Source organism: Rutilus rutilus (genome assembly GCF_951802725.1).
Source record: "Rutilus rutilus genome assembly, chromosome: 2".
NCBI classification, from domain to species: Eukaryota; Metazoa; Chordata; class Actinopteri; order Cypriniformes; family Leuciscidae; genus Rutilus; species Rutilus rutilus.
The window spans coordinates 50,509,117-50,532,085 of NC_140210.1; the positions used below are offsets into that span (position 1 = coordinate 50,509,117).

Consider the following 22,969-nt stretch of genomic DNA (forward strand, 5'->3'; position numbering starts at 1 on the left):
AAAGAACCGGTTCAAAAGAACGATTCGTTCACGAACCGGCCATCACTAGTAGACATAACTCTCTAAATGAGTTTTGTGATTCAGGTCCAATTATGATTGTCAAAACATAACCAACACCACCTGATGAACTTTTCTCTTTGTTCATCTGACAGTTATAACTCAGATACAACAGCCAAACAAAACGTTAAGTTAATGATTTAAGGGTCAAGAGCCCAACTAATGTTGCTTAAATCATTAACTTTAGATTTTGTTTGGCTGCTGTACATGAGTTATAACAGTCAGATGAACAAAGAGAAAAGGTGATATGATGGTGTTGGTTGTGTTTTAAAATAATCATTATTTCACAATCATTTGACCTGAATAACTTAAAAAAATGAATTGATGTTCAACAAATAAAAAACAGATATAATATGGATGAACAAATGATAAAGCTTGGGTTGCTGAATATTCAATCCCTTACTCCAAAAGCACTCATTGTTAATGATATGATTACAGATTATAACCTAGATGTGCTGTGTTTGACAGAAACCTGGCTAAAACCAGACATTTATATTACTTTAAATGAGTCCACCCCGCAAGATTACTGTTATAAACATGAACCTTGTCTGAAAGGCAAAGGGGGAGGTGTTGCTGTAATTTATAGTAATATCTTCAGAATTACTGAGAAATCTTGTTTTAAATATAATTCTTTTGAAGTGTTGTTGCTAAATGTAACACTATGTAGTGTATATGATATATCACGTTTAACATTTGTGCTGGCTACTGTATACAGGCCACCAGGGCACCATACAGACTTTATCAAAGAATTTGCTGATTTTCTATCAGAGTTAGTATTGGCTGCAGATAAAGTCCTAATTGTTGGTGATTTTAATATACATGTAGATACACTGTAAAAAAGAATACATTGATTTTATTGATATCTAATTAATAAAAATGAGGCAACAGATTACAAGCAATATTATTAATTAAATTTAACAAATTAGAATTGAGTAATAATTAATCAAATGAATTCCTTTAAAGGTAACCATTTAAAATGAGTAAAATGTACAAAATATCTTTTATTGCCAACATTGAAGACACCTGGTGTTAACAAGCAGAATCACTGAAGGAGAAAACCATAATTAAAGTCACCATTATGGTGATCAGCATGTGTTTTAGTTGGGCTCTTGACCTTAAATTATTAACTTTAAGTTTTGTTTGGCTGCTGTACATGAGTTATAACAGCCAGATGAACAAATAGAAAAGGTGATGTAATGGCGTTGGTTGTGTTTTAACATAATCATTATTTCACAATCATTTGACCTGAATCACTGAACTCATAGAGTCCAATTTATGAGTTAGGTGAACTATATTAATTATAGCAGCACTGGCCTTGTACGGTATAATGTTTTTTAACTTTTACAATGTAAGGCAAATTATTTCTAAAAGGTTTCTCTTACATAAAAGGAGACACACAGACATCAATAATCAGCCTGTGAATCTCAACAATGGTGACATTTATAAAGCATGTTGCAGTGCATTCTGGGTTCCACCAATCAAAACTCATTCATGGCTCCCATCATGCATTGCTGCATGAATAAATAATGAGCTTATGTTCAGAGGTGATCTGTTCGTCACCATTGCTGAGATTCATACGCAAAATCTTGATGTGTTTGTGCCTAAAAAAATAAATAAAAAAAATATATATATTTATTTATTTTTTATTATTGATTTGATCATTTGGATTTCATTGAAAAGGCTAAAAATATTATACTGCTGTAATTAATAAAGTTAACTTAACTCATAAATTGGACTCTATAAGAGTTCAGTGATTCAGGTCAAATGATTGTGAAATAATGAGTGTTAAATCACAACCAACACCATCAGATCATCTTTTCTCTTTGTTCATCTGGCTGTTATAATTCATGTACAGCAGCCAAACAAAACTTAAAGTAAATGGTTTAAGGGTCAAGAGCCCAACTAAAACACACACTGATCTCTCCACAATGGTGACTTTAATTATGGTTTTCTCCTTCAGTGATTCTGCTTGTTAACACCAGGTGTCTTCAATGTTGGCAATAAAAGATATTTTGTACATTTTACTCATTTTAAATGGTTAACTTTTAAGGAATTCATTTGATTAATTATTACTCAATTCTAATTTGTTAAATTTAATTAATAATATTGCTTGTAATCTGTTGCCTCATTTTTATTAATTAGATATTAATAAAATCAATGTATTCTTTTTTACAGTGTAACGAAAAAGATGCATTGGGATTGGCATTTAAAGACATTCTGAACTCTATTGGAGTTAGACAACACGTGTCAGGACCTACTCATTCTTGTAATCATACTCTAGATCTAATATTATCACATGGAATAAATGTTGATGCCGTTGAAATTCTGCAGCAGAGCGATGACATCTCAGATCATTATCTGGTCTCGTGTAAACTTCATTTTGCCAAGGCTGCAAAGCCGACTCTGTGTTACAAATATATTAGACCTATCACTTCTGCCACTAAAGATTGCTTTATTAATAATCTTCCTAATCAGTTTCATCATGTCAGCATCCCAGATAGCTTAGAAGAACTAGATATTGCGACAGAAACTTTTAACTCTCTCTTTTCTAGCACTTTAGACACAGTTGCTCCTTTGCGCTTAAAGAAGATTAAAGAAAATAGTCCAATGCCGTGGTACAACGAGCACACTCGGGCCCTTAAGAGAGCAGCCAGAAAAAATGGAGCTCAACTGGAAGAAAACAAAACTAGAGGTATTTTGCATTTCATGGAAAGAGAGCTCGATTACAGAGAGGCTTTAAAAGCTGCTAGATCGGCTTATTTCTCAACCCTATTAGAAGAAAATAAACAAAACCCTAGGTATTTATTTGAAATAGTGGCTAAACTAACGAAAAATAAATCCTCAACCCCAGGAACAAGCAGAATAAGAATTGGTTTCCAAGCAACACAGCAGTAATGACTTTATGAACATCTTTACTAACAAGATTGATAATATCAGGGAGAAAATTATAACTATGCAACCATCTACTACAGTATCGCATCAGGCAGTGCACTGTAGTCTCCTTGAAGAATTTTTTTATTAATTCGTTGCTATAGGACAGGAAGAATTTACTAAACTCGTTAAATCATCTAAATCGACAACATGTATGTTAGACCCTATACCGACTAAGCTACTGAAAGAGATGCTTCCAGAGGTCACAGATCATTAATTCATCTTTGTCACTAGGATATGTACCGAAAACTTTTAAGCTGGCTATGATTAAACCGCTTGTTAAAAAAACGCAACTTGATCCTATGCAGAATTATTCAATTATAGGCCGATCTCGAATCTACCTTTTCTGTCAAAGATACTAGAAAAGGCAGTATCCTCACAACTATGTTCCTTTTTAGAAAGAAATGATATCTGCGAGGATTTCCAGTCAGGCTTTAGATTGTACCATAGTGAGACAGCTCTCATTAGAGTCACAAATGATTTACTCTTATTATCCGATCGTGGTTGTATCTCGCTATTAGTGTTACTCGATCTTAGTGCTGCATTTGACACTATCGACCACAACATTCTTTTAAATAGACTCGAAAATTATGTTGGCATTAGTGGAATTGCATTAGCATGGTTTAAATCATACTTATCTGGGCTGCGTTCTCCGAAACTACCTTAACGCTACGTCGTTCTTAAGTTGTACCTTAAGAAGTACCTTATCGTTAATACGTGGTTTCCGAAACCTTCTTAGTTAAGTATACCTTCTGTAAGTCATACGTTCGTAAGGTAGGTCTGGAGCGCTCTTAGCTATACCTTATCGCTGCTGACGGTTCATACCGCTAGTGGCCACCACTACGCAAAAAGCTTTTTTACATCGCAGTTTAATTATAGACAATTTTATATGAACATTTAATATAAAATCTGATTTAGTATTAAAATTACATTTTTACTTTACTTTAAAATTTTACACATAAAATACTTAAGTTGTTATAGCCTACACCCAGTGTATGGAAGTGTTTTCATTAATAAAGTTTCCATACACTAATGGTTGTTAGCTTTTTTAATTACTATCCTAAGGCACATCAGCTGGCGAACCATTTGACAGAAAAGGCTTAGGAGTCTATGTCACGGGGTGACAAATAAGCCCGGGACTATCCCCGCTAGAGAAATGCCCCTGTTGAGATCTGGGAAGTGAAACACCGTCCCAAAGCCTGGGTGAGTGCCTGTCGCTATGGTAACCGAGTGGCGGATTGACAGCAGGTGTGGGTAATTTGCGCTGAGCGTTTGAATGGGGCCACGCTAGCTCATGAGAGTATAAAAAGTCGGAGGAAGAGAAAGCGTGCGTTAGTTCCTCTCCTGCTTGTGGTGCTTTGTTCTCGTTTGGATGTGGCTGGCTCCTGTTGGGAAGTGTTCTCTGAAGTGTGTCGTTGAGGGCTCGTTGCGAGGAAGAAGGAACGTCGTGTGTATGAGGAATTGAAGACGGAGAGAGAGAGGATTTAAAGAGGGAAGTGCATCGTCTGGTTGAAAGAGTGAAGATAAGTAACCGATTATTGAATCTCCTACCACACGTTTGATACTGAGATAGATGTGGGTTGAAGTGCTTGGAGTGTACCGTATGGATATCACTGAGTGAATTAAACTGATTCTCTGTCATTCTTATCTCCTCTTCCCGTTCGGATGGTGAAGCGAATCCAGTTTATGCCTATGAAGTGTTTAAATTCTCCTTCCTCTCACTGCCGATCCTTCGCGTTTTGAACCGAGACCCAGGAGAAAGCCCAGTTCAGTCTGTGACTGTGAGTTCGCTACAGCTTTGAAGCCCACCTGTACGGTGTGAAGTTCCTGTCTTCCCCACGACACCTAGAAAGCCCAGTTCAGGCTGTGACTGTGAGTTTGCTACAGCTTTGAAGCCCACCTGTACGGTGTGAAGTTCCTGTCTTCCCCACGACACCTGTGAGAACATTATATTGCTGTGTGAAGTTATGATTCTGCCTGTTCCAGAGAAAGCCCAGTTCAGTCTGTGACTGTGAGTTCGCTACAGCTTTGAAGCCCACCTGTACGGTGTGAAGTTCCTGTCTTCCCCACGACACCTGTGAGAACATTATATTGCTGTGTGAAGTTATGATTCTGTCTGTTCCAGAGAAAGCCCAGTTCAGTCTGTGACTGTGAGTTCACTACAGCTTTGAAGCCCACCTGTACGGTGTGAAGTTCCTGTCTTCCCCACGACACCTGTGAGAACACTATACTGCTGCGTGAAGTTATGATTCTGTCCGTCCTAGAGAAAGCCCAGTTCAGTCTGTGACTGTGAGTCTGCTACAGCCTTGAAGCCCACCTGTACGGCGTGTGGTCTTGTCTTCCTTGCGACACATGTGAGAAACACTAAACTGCTGGGTGAAGTTATGATTCTGTCTGCCCTAGAGAAAGCCCAGCTTGGTCTGTGACCGTGAGTTCGCTACAGCCCTGAAGCCATCGGTACGGTGCGAAGTCCCTGTCTTCCTTGCGACACACGTGAGCCGTTCTACCTGTGACCGTGAGTCCGCTACAGCCCTGAAGTTCATCTGTAGGGTGCGAAGTACTCACCCGTCCAAGACACCCGTGAGAGTTGTGCACCGCTCCTGAGCTTGCCCCCTCCTGCTCTAGGGGAAGTCTCGTACGGTGTTTACGGAGGACCTGCTGCAGTTCTACCTGTCCACTTCTTACCGTTGTAATTGCCCTTGGTGTAGAAGGAGCCTGGTCGACCTACTTACCGTAAGATACCTACCTGCACATTATTGATTGCTGTGAACTGTTCCCCACGTGAAAGAGGAGAGGAAGCTTTGACCATCCGCTCATCGGAGAACTCACCTGTTTCACCTCCCCCCATTGTGAACCTGATACCGGCTTGGAAGAAGGAGCCTGGTCGACCTACTTACCGTAAGATACCTACCTGCACATTATTGATTGCTGTGAACTGTTCCCCACGTGAAAGAGGAGAGGAAGCTTTGACCATCCGCTCATCGGAGAACTCACCTGTTTCACCTCCTCCCATTGTGAACCTGATACTGGCTTGGAAGAAGGAGCTCGGTCAACCTACTTACCGTAAGATACTTACCTGTCCATCATCGACTGCTGTGAACTGTCCCCTACGCGAAAGAGGAGAGGAAGCTTTGACCATCTGCTCATCGGAGAACTCACCCGTCCATTACCTCCCACCGTGCACCTGATACCAGCCTGGGAGAAGGAACGTTGACAACCCATTTACCGTAAGATATTTACCTGTCCATTATCGACTGCTGGGAACTGTTCCCCTCACGTGCAAGAGGAAAGGAAACTTGGATCATCTACCCACCGGTGAGGAACTCACCTGTCCAATACTTACCTGTCCAGTACTCCTCACTGGGAATCGCCGCCCGTGGGGAAGGGTGTGTCTGCTTGCCCCGCCTGGGATCCTCCCTGGACGAGGGAGAGAAGAAGAGTTTTAGATTAGGATTATAAATTATTTTACTCTCAATAAAATTGTTACTTTTATCCTCTGTCTCTGGTCTCGTCTCTGGCACGCTCCTCAAAGTGTTCTTGGTCTAGGGGTGGGTGTAGTCTGGTTCGGCCCATCCCGACCTGTGACATCTATATAAAGAAAGATGAGTTTACACAAACTTTATAGCTATGGCAGCAAGACAGCGAGTACTTGTTTTAAATCAAAGACGGCGCTGTCCGCGGAGCCAGTTAGTGTATGTCAACTAGCCTACATGGCTGGTGGATAATCAGCATACGTTGTGGAAAACATTAACACACTTATGGCCGTAAGGGTTTGGGATTGCACACTTGCTAAATTATAAACACATACTGTTTATACAGTATGTGTTTAAATTATAAACACATACTGAGAGTAGAGGTGACTTCCGGTTTCCGGGTCGAGTACGCTGTGCGCGTTTGTGCTGCCGCTTCGAATCCTGGATTGTTTGTACTGTTTGTCTGGTTCGGATATATATATTTTTTTTTCATCGGAACTCTGTGTTGATTACTCCGTTTCTCACTATTGCTCCCTGGCTTGGACTGTTGTCACTGCACTGACCACCTCTGCTGTCTGCAAGACGTTGAGAATACTGTGCGTGTCTGTGCAGCTGTTTCGCGCCTGGTTGGATTACTCCATTTTTTCACTGTTTAACTCTGAACTGAACTGTTGATAAGTCTGCCATCGGGCTGCTGCGAGCTTTCTTCCCTGTTACATCCCTACCACACTCGGCTCCTCGGATGGGTGAGTTACCGCTCTCTCTGTCGGTTGCGCTGTTTGTTTACTGCTTACTATCTGGGTGCGTTGCCTCCTATTTAGTCAGCTGTTTTGGTGAAGTGACGTTCAGGTTTGGCTAACGTGGTTTTGCTTGTGATTGGGCTTTCACTTTCTCAGCATCAACATGCCTTGTGCAAAAACATTTTTTTCTTTTTTCCTCTGCATTATTTTTTTTTTTTTTTTTTTTTTTTTTTTTTTTTTGTCTTACATCTGTGATGGATATTGAATATTCTACATCACAACTGAGGGCCTTTAACTGCCGCCCGCGTCTTGATTCGGTGACGTATGAATACTGTCAGACACTAGGGATTCTCCGTCGCCCAAGATACATACACCGTTCGCGGCGCACACTCTTGAGTTCCTTTTGTTCAAAGCCTGACGCTCCTCCTTGCATCTGGACCAACAATAGACTATCTTCCATGCCTAGACAACTGCCTGCCGGTCCCACCATTCAGCGTTCTCTGATCTATCTCACTGATAGCGATCAGCAACATACACCTAATTTGAATCCCTCACATCATCACTTTGCACTTTTGAACTGTCGATCAATTTCGGACAAGGCCCCTTATCTCAATGAAATGATCACTGACAATAACCTTGACATTTTTCTTCTCACTGAAACTTGGCAAGTTCCTGAAGATTTTCTACAGTTAAATCTACTTACGCCAGATGGATATAATTATCTGTCCAGACCGCGACCCCATGGTAAAGGGGGTGGTCTCGCTATCATCCATCGTGATAACCTCCGAATCAAGCAACTTGACTTTCATGACACCAATACATTTGAGTACATGGTTTTGAAGGCTGACTCTCTCATAATTATTTTGCTCTATCGACCTCCTAAGGTCCTGTCTAACTTCTTTTCTGAACTCAGTGAACTGTTGACCCTTGCCTGCTCATTGTCATTTCCCATTCTACTGCTTGGTGACTTTAATATTCATGTTGATGCTGTTTGCTCTAACACCAACCAGTTACTTTCTATCTTTGAATGTTTTAATCTAATTCAGCATGTTAATTTTCCAACTCATACGCGTGGTCATACCCTTGATTTGATTTGTACATCAAGGGCTAATATCTCTTCCATCACTTCTACTGACACTGGTATTTCTGATCATAAATTCCTTGATTTTAGCCTCAGCCTGCCTATGCTTAAGAATTGTTCTACAACTGTCATATCTTACCGCAATCTGAAAGCTGTTGATACTGCATTATTTTGTACCTCCGTTTCCTCTTCTAATCTCTCTGATGTCTTTGATATCTCTTCACCCTCACTGATACTATCTAACTATAACTCCATAATCTCGGATATCTTAGATAAGCATGCTCCTGTCAAGACCAGAAGTGTCCCTTCCACACATTCGTCTCCTTGGTACACTCCTGAGCTCCGTATCTTAAAGGCCACTGGTAGACGGCTTGAGCGTTACTACAGGAGAACTGGCCTGACTGTTCACCATTTGGCATTTACTGAACATATCAAAAAGTACAAATCGGCCCTGAACCTGGCTCGTTCCAGTTTTGTATCTGCTACAATCAACAAATCAAGCAACAGGCCAAAAGCATTATTTAACACAATAAATAAACTTACCAAACCTCCATCTCATGTTGCTCTAGCTTCTGATGAACTTTGCACTTCATTCTTGACCTATTTGCTAGAAAAGACAGATGCTGTAAACCAGTGCCTCTTTAATGATGCTACTAACATTAGTTATGTGCCGAATCAACCTGGTCAATCCCTGTCTTTCTTTTCTCTGTCTACTCCTTCTTCTGTCTCTGAGTTAATCTTGAAATCCAACCCTTCATCTTGTCATCTTGACCCTGCTCCTACTACTCTTCTGAAACGTTGCCATTCAGTTATTTCTGCACCTATCTCTCACTTCATCAATGCATCTCTTACCTCTGCTTCATTTCCTCTGTCACTCAAAACTGCAGCTGTTACCCCTGTTCTCAAGAAACCCAACCTTGATCCCTCAGTTTTATCTAATTATCGTCCCATTTCAAATCTCCCCTTCATAGCTAAATTACTAGAAAGTACTGTTGCCTCCCAGCTTCAGTCTTTTCTAGTTGAAAATAATCTTTTTGATCCTTTTCAGTCTGGTTTTCGCCCTTTGCATAGTACTGAAACTGCACTAGTTAAGGTACTGAATGATCTGCTTCTCTCTGGTGACTCTGGTTCTCTGTCTATGCTCCTGCTGCTTGACCTCAGCTCTGCCTTCGATACCGTCTCCCATCAACTACTCATTTCGCGCCTTTCGGATGTGGGTATTTCTGGTGCTGCTCTTTCCTGGTTTTCCTCCTATCTCTCTGACAGACTATTCTACATTTCACTTCAGAATTTTCGCTCACCTACTGTCCCCCTGAAGCAAGGTGTCCCTCAGGGATCCGTTCTTGGGCCATTATTATTCATAATCTATATAATACCTCTTGGTCAGATCCTCCGCCGTCATGGTTTTAATTATCATTTTTACGCTGACGACATTCAATTATATACTGCCTGTACATCGACTTTATCTCTCACAACTGACAAAATCTCTGCTTGTGTACATGAAATAAAAGATTGGCTTCATTCAAATTTTCTAAAACTTAACATGGACAAAACTGAGATTATTTTCACTGGACCTCCGTCACTCAATAATAAAATTCCTACCAACTTCACCTGTGAGATCGCTGGCTCTCTTATCAAACCATCTAGTACTATTAAAAATCTTGGTGTAATTTTTGATTCCTCTCTATCTTTTCACTCTCACATTAATTCTATCACTAAATTGGCATTCTTTCATCTACGTCGTATCGCTCAGCTCCGTCCCTTTATCAGTATCTCAGATGCTGAAACTGTCATCCATGCATTTGTCACCTCACGTCTTGATTACTGCAATGCACTTTTCATTGGCCTATCAGCTAGCTCCATTTCCAAATTACAATACATTCAAAACTCTGCTGCCAGACTACTCACCCACACCAAGCGTTCTGCACATATTTCCCCAATTCTGCATGATCTTCACTGGCTTCCTGTGGCTTACCGTATCAAATTCAAAATTCTCCTTCTCACTTTTAAGTCTCTGCACGGCCTGGCGCCCCCCTATCTCTGTAACCTGCTTCTCCCCTACACCCCGACTCGCTCTTTACGATCCGCTGATTCTAGCCTTCTCGTCGTCCCTCGGCATCGCCTGGCTTCAATGGGGGGCAGATCATTCAGTGTTGTTGCGCCCAAAATGTGGAACTCTCTCCCCCGATCACTCTGTTCTGTTAACACTATCTCTGAATTCAAATCCATGCTCAAAACTCACCTATTTTCTGAATGTTATAATTCTTAATTTTCCAATAATTTTTTTTTTTTTTTTTTTTTTTTTTTCTCTCAGTTATATCTGTTTGTATTCTGTTGGTTGCCGCCCCATCTACCAAATTTTTCACTTACTGTACTCAACTGCCTACTGTTGTCCTGTCTGCTGTCTTTGTCAACTGCCTTTATTGTTGTTTGTTTATTGTAAAGCGTCCTTGAGCTCTGGAAAGGCGCTATATAAATAAAACTTATTATTATTATTATTATTATACTCATATTTATTTCTGCATGTACATATTTCAATGAGCCCCGATAAATGCAGTTTGTACTATTTCTAAAACGCTTCTTTATAAAGAACATTGTTTTCTCAATACTTTACCTATACCGCTGTGAAGGAAAGAGCGCACAATCGATCATCGAGGCATCGATATCAACCTATTCAGCGCCTCCACCATGGACAGCGCCTGCTAAGGTCGAACTTAAGAAGGTTTACCTTAAGCAACATCCTAAGGTATAGTTCGGAGAACACACGTAGGAAAGGTATACCTGTAGTTAAGGTGTACCTTTGGAGTCTTCGTAGCGCGCTAAGAGACAACGTTATCGGAGAACGCACCCATGACCGTTATCAGTTTGTTGCAGTAAATGAAGAGATGTCTTATCGATCACAGTTTCAGTATGGTGTACCACAAGGCTCAGTATTAGGACCGTTGCTGTTCACTCTGTACATGTTACCCTTAGGAGATATGAAGCATGGCATTAGTTTTCACTGTTATGCTAATGATACTCAGCTCTATATTTCTTCACGCCCAGACGAAACTTACCAATTTACAAAATTAAAGGAATGCATAGCTGATATAAAAAAATTGGATGACTAGTAATTTCCTACTACTTAACTCTGAAAAAACAGAGATTCTAATTATTGGACAAAAAACTTCCTCACGTAATAACCTAGAATACTGTCTAACACTCGATGGCTGCTCTGTTAAGTCTTCGTCGTCGGTTAGGAACCTGGGTGTGCTCTTTGATACCAATCTTTCATTTGAAAGTCACGTGTCTAGTATCTGTAAAACCGCATTTTTCCATCTTAAAAATATATCTAAATTACGCCATATGCTCTCATTGACAAATGCGGAACAATTAGTTAATGCATTCATGACCTCAAGGCTAGATTATTGTAATGCTCTACTGGGTGGTTGCCCTGCACGCTTAATAAACAAACTACAGCTGGTTCAAAACGCAGCAGCTCGAGTTCTTACCAGAACCAGGAAGTATGACCATATTAGCCCGGTTCTGTCAACACTGCATTGGCTGCCTATTAAACATCGCATATATTTTAAAATATTGCTGATTACTTACAAAGCACTGAATGGTTTAGCTCCGCAGTACTTGAGCGAGCTCTTAACGCATTATAGTCCTTCACGTCTATTGCGATCTAAAAATTCCGGCCAGTTAATAATATGTAGAATATCAAAATCGACCGCTGGTGGTAGAACCTTTTCCTATTTAGCACCAAAACTTTGGAACAGTCTTCCTACCATTGTCCGGGAAGCAGACACACTCTTGTCAGTTCAAAGCTAGATTAAAGACACATCTCTTTGACCTAGCATTCACATAATACATTACAGACTTCTATAATTCAATGTTAGGCTGCATAGATTAGATCAGCCGGAACCGGGAACACTTCCCATGAATCCTGATGTACTTGTTACATCATAAGAAGAATGGCATCTACGCTAATTTTAGTGTCTTTGTTTATCCAGAGGTTTTTCCCGCAGCCTGCCGAATCCAGGCCGTATCCAGATCTGATGAAGGACCTTCACCTGGACCGATGACAACGCAGTGCTGAAGTGCCACTAGTCTCTCCCTATGGAGGATCCCTTTACCACTCTACAGATAAAGCGTTGTCGGGAAATTCGTTTCGCGTACCTGCCCCGAAGTGACAAAATAAAATATAATTCTGTATCAAAATTTATAAGGAAAGACCAGTACTTTGTTTAGGCTTGGTTTGTAAGGAATTACAAACCTGTGCACATATATTCAAACGCACATAACTATAGAACCAATTCTTAATGCGCATGTGACCGCCATCAGCGTTTCTCACAGGTTGGCGTTTAAAGTCTGTGTAGAGAGAATTGTGTCGTCTTAGCGGCCCCTAATTTAATAACGAATGATCGTTGCGACGGAAGCGAATCAATCAAAACTAACTTTAGCTGAAAAATAACTTTATTTAAAAAACGCTATAAAGCCAAAACAATCTCTGTAAATGATACGTTTATCTCTGTAAAGCTGCTTTGAAACAATCTACATTGTTAAAAGCGCTATATAAATGAGGATGACTTGACTTGACATGACTTGGATCAAAACAGTGCGAGTAGAACCAGTCACACATAAATAAATGCTGAATTTTCGTAAATAGTCCCTGACACCTGTAGATCTTGAATCCTGTGATCTCTGTCAGTCCATCTGCTGAAATAATGAGTCGGTGATGTCAAATTTACTTTGATTGTTAGTGTTTTTGTATATTTCTGTTAGATCCTCCAAAGAACGTCTCAGTGTCCATCAGCCCATCTGGTGTAATAGTGGAGGGAGATTCAGTGACTCTGAACTGCATCAGTGACTCAAACCCTCCTGCTCTGAACTTCAGCTGGTTTAAAGGAGGAACGATTGTAGGATCTGGAAGAATCTTCAGCATCTCAAAGATCAGCTCTGATGACAGTGGAGAATACAAGTGCAAGTCCATCAATGAACATGGATGGAAATTCTCTGATAATGTGACTTTAAATGTCATGTGTGAGTTATTGATCATCTGCACATTGTTAAAAAACTTCAAATTCATAGTTTTCTAATATTTGTTGTGAATTTTCATTGTTTTAGACCCACCCAGGAATGTCTCAGTGTTGATAAGTGGATCTGGTGTTATAGTGGAGGGAGATTCAGTGACTCTGAACTGCATCAGTGACTCAAACCCTCCTGCTCTGAACTTCAGCTGGTTTAAAGGAGGAACGATTGTAGGATCTGGAAGAATCTACAACATCTCAAAGATCAGCTCTGATGACAGTGGAGAATACAAGTGCAAGTCCATCAATGAACATGGAGGGAAATACTCTGATAATGTGACATTAAACGTCATGTGTGAGTAAATGATCACCTGCACATTGTTTACATTTTCTAAATTCATAATTTTCTAATATTTATTGAACTTTAATTTTTGTCTGTTTTAGACCCACCCAGGAATGTCTCAGTGTTGATAAGTGGATCTGCTGTAATAGTGGAGGGAGATTCAGTGACTCTGAACTGCATCAGTGACTCAAACCCTCCTGCTCTGAACTTCAGCTGGTTTAAGGAGAATGAACCCTCAGCTGTTGGATCTGGACAGAGTTTCAGTGCACTACAGAGTGGACGCTTCTACTGTCAGGCTCACAATCAACATGGATCTCAGAGATCAGACGCTGTAACTGTCACAGGTGAAGCTTTTATTAACACACTCCTGTATCTTCACATCATTCATCAGTTTGGAGAGTTAATCATGATGATCTTCCTCTTTCAGTTCATCATGTTGCTGGTAGGAATGTGATTGTGATCACAGCGGCATTTGGAGGATTATTCTTCATCATCATCTTCATCCTGTTCATTATGTGAGTTCAATAAAAAACGTCAGTGATTGTATAAGTTAACTTTTGGTCTGATGTAGAAGAAAATGGCTAATATGTGTTCGATTATTAGTAATCTTAGTAATCAAGTAAAACAGTGTTCATATTATCTCTTAATTTAATACATTCGTCCATATGCTGTTAATGTCTGTGATTATAACAGGAAGAAACAAAGGAGTGTTAAAGCTGAAGATCTCACAGTGAAAGAGGTAAATCATCTAAACACAACACGACTTTACAGAAGCAGAAAATCAGTCGATCAGCCGTTATCTGTGTCTCAGACTGTAACTGTACGAACTGATGGGAAACTAACATTATCAAAGTCTTTATCAACACAATCCAATAAACTTCCATAAACTGATATTTTCCTCTTATTAGACCAATGCATATCAAACTCTATGTGAAGCGTCCTCATGTGGTGTGACTCATGAAGAATTTTTTTTTTTTTTTTCATGGTTTAATTCTAATTTTCTATATACAGTATATGGTATATATTATGATGAATATTATTTGTCTAATCATTTGATAATCATTATCATTTACATCAGCACAGCTGTTTATGTATGTCACATAAAATCCTTATTCTGTCATTTAATTATATGTCTGTATTTTAGTATTTTACATCACTACTTTGATGTGATTTGATCTGATCTAGCACTTGATCTGAAAAGTTTGAAACTGCTCTAGACTGAGAATCTACACTTCAGATCACACTGATTTACTGGTCTTAATAATAATTACAAATGTTCTTGTATTTCAGAATGATCTCTATTCTGATGCGTCACGGAGAGTTTCAGTCCATGATAAGCCTCTTTCTGATCCAGATTCAGCCAATGGCGCTCTGTATGCCAGTGTGAAACCCAAAGATTTCAGGGGAAAAACTCCTGAATCCAGAGATACTGAGGAGATCCAGTACACAACTGTCCAACATCACAGAAAGACAGAGACGAAGAGAGCAGAGGAGAATGAATGTCAATATGACGATATAAGAGTTCATCAGCCTGATGCTGCAGTGAGGTGAGAAAAACCAACATAACCAGTACCAACATAACTAGCACCAGCTTAACCAGTACCAACTTAACCAGTACTAACATAACCAGTACCAACTTAACCAGCAACAACTTAAACAGTAGCAACTTAAGCAGCACCAGCTTAACCAGCACCAACTTATCCGGCACCAACTTAACCAGTACCAGCTTAACCAGCTTAAACATCACCAACTTAAATAGCACTATCTTAACCAGCACCAGCTGGAACACCACCAACTTAACCAGCACCAGCTTAACCAGTTTAACCATCACCAACTTAACCAGCACTATCTTAACCAGCAACAGTTTAACCAGCACCATCTTAACCAGCACTATCTTAACCAGCACCAGCTTAACCAGCACTATCTTAACCAGCACTATCTTAACCAGCACCAGCTTAACCAATACTAACCATCACCATCTTAACCAGCACTATCTTAACCAGCACCAGCTTAACCAGCACTATCTTAACCGGCACCATCTTAACCAGTACTATCTTAACCAGCACCAGCTTAACCAATACTAACCATCACCAACTTAACCAGCACTATCTTAACCAGCACCAACTTAACCAGCATCAGCTTAACCAGTACCAACTTAATCAGCACCAACTTAACCAGGTTAACCATCACCAATTTAACCAGTACTGTCTTAACCAGTACTGTCTTAACTTGCACCATCTTAACCAGCACCAGCTTAACCAGTACTGTCTTAACTTGCACCATCTTAACCAGCACTATCTTAACCAGCACCAGCTTAACCAGCATAGATCATCTGAGCTGTAACATCAATGTTGTCCTGTTTGTTTGTTTTTTAGGCAATCAAATGTACAAACAGTGGAAGAGCCTTCAATAATCTACAGCAGCGTGTAATGAGTAATAGTATATTATGTTGTATTATGTATTAATGTAAGTGTTTTATGAAGAGTTTCCACTTCATGTTTTACTCTGTATGTTCTTAAAGGGGTGGTATAAAGCCCTTTTCACAAGATGTAAAATATGGCTTTGATGTCCACAGTGTGTGTATGTGAAGTTTTAGCTCAAAATACCCCACAGATATTTGTATATAGCATGTTAAAATAGTCAATTATTGAGGGTGAGCAAAAGCGCACCGTTTTGTGTCTGTTCCTTTAAATGCAAATGAGCTGCTGCTCCCGGCACAGGGGGCGGAGCTTCAACAGCTTGCACTCACACAGACATGCACTGAAAATTTCAAAAAACGTTTAGTCTTTATGTTCAAACCGGAGTCAGACGACATTGTGACAACATGTAGAAGCAACAGGACATTTCTGAATGGTTAGTTGATGAATGTATTTAGCTGATGTATAGTTATCTTCTAGTCATTGATTTGCATATTCTGTCTTGATAATGTATAAATTGTGTTCCGGGGGTGGGGTTTATGTACATTTTAGGGTTGGTGATGTGACGTCACTAACCCGGGAGGAATGTCGTGTAGTCCCTACCAGCCGTTTGTTGTAGTCCTTAAAAAGTGATTTATTTAAAAGCAAATATCTCCCTTTGCTTTGAACTTTGAGCATTGTAACTTTGCAGATGTTGTTTATGCTCAAACAGCAACATTACACACTAACTAAAGTTAGAAAAGTGAAATCATAATCAACAACTCTTTAAAACTATTGCTAATGCATTGCTAATGCTTCAATAAACCTGATTAGTCATTAACCTAGTGCTGTTTAAGGCTGTAGTGTCTCTACTGGTTAAACAGGACTGAAAGGTCCTCTAGTGGTTGATGTGTGAATTATTCTTCATGGATGAGACAAAAATAGATTCTTGAAATGCAACTTTCCCTCCCAAAAACTTTTCATTCTTTACTCTGATCAGATATTATTTTCATATTCAGTTCGTTTTTTAATTGTTGTATTTGAAATGAAACTTTAAGACATTATCATTTTACATAAATTTGACAGTAAAGCTACTTTGAAGTGATTTGTATTTCATCTTGAAATATGTTTGATATTTCTTTCTGACAATAACAATTACATTGTGTAAGCAGTGTTTTCAAGGTGCAATTTTACTTACACTGAACATTAAATACATTTTGTTTTTGCAAATATTTATGAATACAAAGATTGGTTAAAAGGACATATTTTTAATGTTTCATCATGTTTCAACATCCTTATTTTTTACTGACCCATGAATAAAATATACTTGAATAAACCAATTAATACTTGATTAAATCAATACACCAACAACAAAACTGATATGTATTAGATATACCAATGTATTATAAACCAGTGCGTTTGTCATTAAATCATAAATGAAACCAATAAACCATATTCACACAGCACACATACAGTATGTATTATTTCTTGAATGGCATTTAGTTTCTTCTTCCCCAACACACATTTCCCATCATCCTCGGCTTTTCTCCTGTCAGGTGAGCTCATATTGCAGCATGTGTGTGTTCAGTCAGTTCAGGCGATTAAACATTTTTCCTCTCTGTTCTTCACTGGGGACGGGTCCAGGACTGCCCGGACAGCTTCATCAAACACCGTCTTAAGGCCTCGCTGTGTTAATGCTGAGCACTCCAGGTACTTCACAGCTCCTGTTTCTTTAGCCATAGCCAGACCTTGTTTGTACGTGATGGGGGTTTGTTTCTTCTCTTTCAGCTCTTCAGTGGTGTTCTTGTCGTCTCTCAGATCAAGTTTAGTCCCAACAAGAATTATCGGAGTCTTGGGGCAATGATGTCTGACCTCTGGAAACCACCTTGCACGGATGTTCTCAAACGAGTCTGGATCCACAAGAGAGAAACAGATCAAGAACACATCAGTCTGAGGGTAGGAAAGTGGTCGAAGCCTGTCATAATCCTCTTGTCCTGATGTATCCCACAGTCCCAGGGTCACTGGATTCCCATCAAACGTTACATTAACCGAATAACTATCAAACACAGTGCAGTCCTCACTTGGAGAGTGACCAATGGTGTAGCTCATCAGAAGTTTTGTTTTATCCACAGCCCTGTCCCCGACGATCACACACTTTATGGTCTGCATTTTTCACTTCACACGCTGTCCTGTTAGCACTCAGCTTTATCTTGGAATGAATCAATAAAAGCTGCTCCGACCGGGATAATCCACCATCAAAAATTCAATAACACAGCGATTCCACACAGAAAAGAAAGAGGTGTGGAGTCGATAAAAGTGAAAGGAAAATTTCAAACTCGACAAAGTAAAGTTAGCTGGTCGACTGCATTTAAACGTGTGTGCTGCTGCTCCAGTCTGTTAGGTTTAGGAAGAAAAGAGAGAAACGAAAGGGCTTTATTTAAAGTCAGAACAAAAAAACTACAGAGAAACATAAACTACCCCGTGGGGCAAAGGTTGGCGGTGATGGGAATGGGGTGAGGCAGGCAAGGCAAGACACGACAGATACAGGAAAACATCCACAGCAAACACTTGTGGAAAAAAGGAAGAAAACGAGGGAGAGGAGGTGGGGCAAATTAACTAATAATCAGATAACAAGCAGGTGAGACTAAGATTAGAAACTGACAGAGGATCACATTAAACACACACTGTAAAAATGTGCGCCGTAAAATAATGGTTATCTACTGGCAGCTGGTTGCTGTTCATTTACAGCCCTTTACCGTTAATTTACAGCTCTCTTTTTTTTACAGTATGTTATGGATTTTTCAGCGTCTGTGTCTGCGTCTCAAGGACGTGAACGCATCAAACTCATGTCCTGACCTGCTGTGAGAGTTGATTTCACAATCATTCCAGTGATTTATCTGAGAAAAGCTACCGTCAATCTCGCCAAAAGAAAAGTCCGGTTCAGAATAGGTGTATTTCTTTTTTAATTTACATTTGTATTATTGATTTCAAGTTTGCTGAATAAAACTTGTCTTTCATTGCATTGATTTTGTGTCGTTATTTTGGTGGTTGATAGTCCATCGGTGTGTGGATATGAAAAGGACATCAAGTTTTTGGAAGTCAGTTTGATTTGCATATTTGACCTGTTATTTTACGTCAATGTTTCATGTCAATTTCAACATCAATTGCCTGCTGGGAAAAGCTGCTCCGACCAGGAAAATCCACCCTCAAATTTTATAAAACAGCGATTCCACAGAAAACAGGAGTAGAGTTGCATGTCAAGGCATATGCTGCTAGCCTGGTAATACCAAACTCTGCTACTTCGCTTTGCTTCGTAGACAGAGTCTGGCATGGCATAATTGAAAAGCGTTTTCTTTCTCGCGGGGAGGCGCTTGTCTGAAGTTTAAAATCATTGGTTCCCGTAAGCCAATCACATAACGTTTGGTTATGGCGTGTGTTATGCGCATGCTCAGCCGCATCTAACTTCCACTGTAAACGCATGTATGATGCGAAAACAAAACCATTGAGCGAAATACCGGAGTGAACATGGCTGTGAATGACTTTTGCAGATTATGTGAAGTAAATCTACGCATCCACGGTACAATCAGCATCTACGTCACGGCTCTCAGCCCGCCCTCTGTACGTTGATTGGCCGGCTGTTTTCAGGCCGGAGGAAAACGGAAAGCTATTAAGCTGTCTCAGACTGAGTACAGAAGCTAAATGAAATTGAGCGGAAGTAAGAAGTCTGACGTAGTCAGGCTAATATGCTGCTGCTCCAGTGAAACAAACAGCCACTTCTCAATATGAGAAGTTGTGCATCTCTGCCAGTCTCTCGTCTTGGACCGAGCTGGACTGGACTGGCTGAAATGCTTGGTTGTTTTAATGAGCACTTTATTGCCTCGGGTTCCTTATTTGATTCAGTCAACTCTACATATCAGAATCGTTCTACAAGCCATACATATGGTCAAAGTAGACTCATTAATTCTTTTAATTTTAATCCATTTTTAGTTTCAGAAGTGCATAAAGCCCTCACACTTTTAGACATTAGAAAATCAGCTGGTCCTGATAAACTGGAGCCTTTTTTTCTACGGTTAGCATCCGATTTTATTGCTCCACCTTTGACCTATCTTTTTAATCTATCTTTAGACACAAATGAAATTCCACTTATATGGAAATCTGCATTTGTTCTTCCTTTGCTAAAAGGGGGTGACCCGTCAGATTTAAATAATTATAGACCCATCTCGAAACTGTCCGTCCTGGCCAAGGTTATGGAAACTATGGTAAATGAACAATTGAAAGAGTTTTTATCTACTAACAATATTTTGTCAAAAATATCAATCAGGTTTTCGTAAAAAACACAGCACAACTACAGCAGCTTTAAAAGTAGTAAATGATTTTATTGATGCTTTAGACACAAAACAACACTGTGCAGCTCTTTTTATTGATCTATCTAAGGCTTTTGACACTGTGGATCACACAATTTTAAAACACAGACTTGTCAGTGTAGGGCTGTCAGATCAATCAGTTGGCTGGTTTGAAAACTATCTATCAGGTAGAACTCAGTGCGTACAGGCAGATGGTCTCACTTCCAGCCCTCTTAGTGTATCTAAGGGTGTGCCCCAGGGGTCAGTGCTGGGACCACTCTTATTTATACTATACATCAATATTCTCGATCAAAATGTTTCCAATGCAAATCTCCATTTTTATGCCGATGATACTGTGATTTACTGCTCTGCATCAACTCCAAACCAAGCTCTTTGCCAATTACAACGCACTTTTGATATTGTTCAACGTACCCTATCCGATTTAAAACTTGTTTTGAATGATAAGAAAACAAAACTAATGTTGTTTTCCAATGCAAAATCAAAGTCAAAGAACCTTGTACCTATTACTACTTCACGGGGTTCCAAGATTGAGTTTGTATCGCAGTACAAATATCTCGGTATATTAATTGATGATTCACTTTCTTTTAAACCTCACATTCAGCAGTTGGTGAAAAAACTGAAGCTGAGACTGGGATTTTATTTCAGAAATAGGTCATGTTTTTCCTTTGAGGCAAGAAAGAGGCTTGTTGATGCTACTTTCATGTCAGTGCTTGATTATGGTGATGTTATATACATGCATGCATCTCTTACAAGCTTAAAATTGCTGGACACGGTTTATCATGGAGTGCTTAGGTTTGTCACAAATTTTAGAACACTAACACATCACTGTTCTTTGTATGACCGGGTTGGTTGGTCTTCTCTGTCCACTCGTAGACTTAACCATTGGTACGTTTTTATCTATAAAGCAATTCTTGGTTTGCTTCCCCCATACCTTCAATCTTACATTATAAAGAAAAACATAGGAAGATATTCTCTTCGTTCCGAGGACTTAATGCTTTTATCTGTCCCTCGTGTACGGACCGAATTAGGAAAAGGGGCGTTTAAGTATGCAGCCCCCTGTGCTTGGAATGAGCTACAAAATGTAGTAAAACTTCAGGAGCGGGTCTCACTTTTTAAGTTTAAAGCAATTTTAAATGAGTTGGAGGCTACCCAAACTACCTGTAAATGTTATGACTGATCATCCGGACGATCCCAGCGAGCATCGCTGTTGTTTTATTGCTTCAGTTAAATATTCGCAACTTTTCTACCTTCATGACCTTGTAATTCACTATTTTTTTTACCAGGTTTATTTGTTATACGTTATATGTTAAATGTTGATGTATTTGTTTTATGTCTGCAACTTTGTTAATTGTGCTGCTGCCTGTCTTGGCCAGGACACTCTTGGAAAAGAGATTTTTAATCTCAATGAGTTTTCTTTCTGGTTAAATAAAGGTAATATATATATATATGGACATGAGGTTGATGCGTTCACGTCCTTGAGACGCAGACACAGACGCTGACAAATCCACGAACGTGTGAAGTTCATGAAACAACGCTACTCATTCACAATTAAACAACAGATGCATTATGACGTTAGTCCATATCATGATCTGAATTTGATTAGCTGTGCATCGCTGCTTCCTTGTTTATTTCAAAATTAGCCAAATTCCGTGACATTATACAGCGAATTATAGACAGCACTTTGGTCCATTCTAATGGTTTTGAAAGTGCTTTATAAATAAAGGTTGAGTTGAGTAAATGAAGAACCATTCAGTATTAATATACTGAGCCAAAGAGCCTAGGGTATTGTCTGGCATCATACAGACTATGTGCCCATTTAAACCATGCCTAAAAATGTACTTCAAAGCCACATCATTAAAATCCACATGATAGCAAATTTCACAAAAATGGTGAAAAATAATTGGTTATCATTAAAAAATGGTTACACATTTTATTTGTCATTTAGAACTTTTTGCTCACAAGGTGGTTTCCTTGATCTTAATTATATGATGTCATGCTGTCTTTCTGCCAGCCAATCACTGCATTACAGCGGTTTGAATTCCCAAATTGGAGCCGAGGAATAAGGGTCTTACACTGAAAAAAATGTGGAGTGACATTTACTTAAAAAAAGCTAGGCAACTTTTTCCACACAGAAAGTGCTTGTAATCTTTACTCGGGCTATTTCAATTAGTAATTAATTGTAAAAGTAATTAAATTGAACAAATTATAATTGAGTAATAATTAATCAAATTAATTCCTTAAAAGTTAACCATTTAAAATGAGTAAAATTTACAAAATATCTTTTATTGCCAACATTGAAGACACCTGGTGTTAACAAGCAGAATCACTGAAGGAGAAAACCATAATTAAAGTCACCATTATGGTGATCAGTGTGTGTTTTAGTTGGGCTCTTGACCTTAAATTATTAACTTTAAGTTTTGTTCGGCTGCTGTACATGAGTTATAACAGCCAGATGAACAAATAGAAAAGGTGATCTGATGCTATTGGTTGTGTTTTAACATAATCATTATTTCACAAGAATTAGACCTGAATCACTGAGCTCATATAGAGTCCAATTTAGTTAGATTAACTA

The 22,969-nt window shown here is 39.3% G+C and overlaps 2 protein-coding genes across 2 annotated transcripts in view; one reads left to right on the forward strand and one right to left on the reverse strand.

Annotated features, from left to right (window-relative positions):
* LOC311283592 (B-cell receptor CD22-like) overlaps window positions 1-19,055 on the forward strand; it is a 30,188-nt gene extending 11,133 nt beyond the window's left edge. Inside the window, exons 4-12 of the mRNA XM_084398107.1 lie at window positions 13,050-13,307; window positions 13,392-13,649; window positions 13,739-13,981; window positions 14,065-14,152; window positions 14,331-14,376; window positions 14,928-15,184; window positions 16,013-17,743; window positions 17,822-17,989; window positions 18,820-19,055. Of these exons, the coding sequence (XP_084254233.1) occupies window positions 13,050-13,307; window positions 13,392-13,649; window positions 13,739-13,981; window positions 14,065-14,152; window positions 14,331-14,376; window positions 14,928-15,184; window positions 16,013-16,067 (1,205 nt within the window). The 3' untranslated portion in view covers window positions 16,068-17,743; window positions 17,822-17,989; window positions 18,820-19,055. The remainder of the gene's footprint in view (window positions 1-13,049; window positions 13,308-13,391; window positions 13,650-13,738; window positions 13,982-14,064; window positions 14,153-14,330; window positions 14,377-14,927; window positions 15,185-16,012; window positions 17,744-17,821; window positions 17,990-18,819) is intronic.
* Window positions 17,627-18,491, reverse strand: LOC311283803 (ras-related C3 botulinum toxin substrate 1-like; the record flags this gene model as incomplete). Its single annotated transcript, XM_084398524.1, has 1 exon — window positions 17,627-18,491. The coding sequence occupies exon 1, from the start codon at window positions 18,200-18,202 to the stop codon at window positions 17,627-17,629; it is 576 nt and encodes a 191-aa protein (XP_084254650.1). The 5' UTR covers window positions 18,203-18,491.
* Window positions 19,056-22,969: the final 3,914 nt, after the last annotated feature.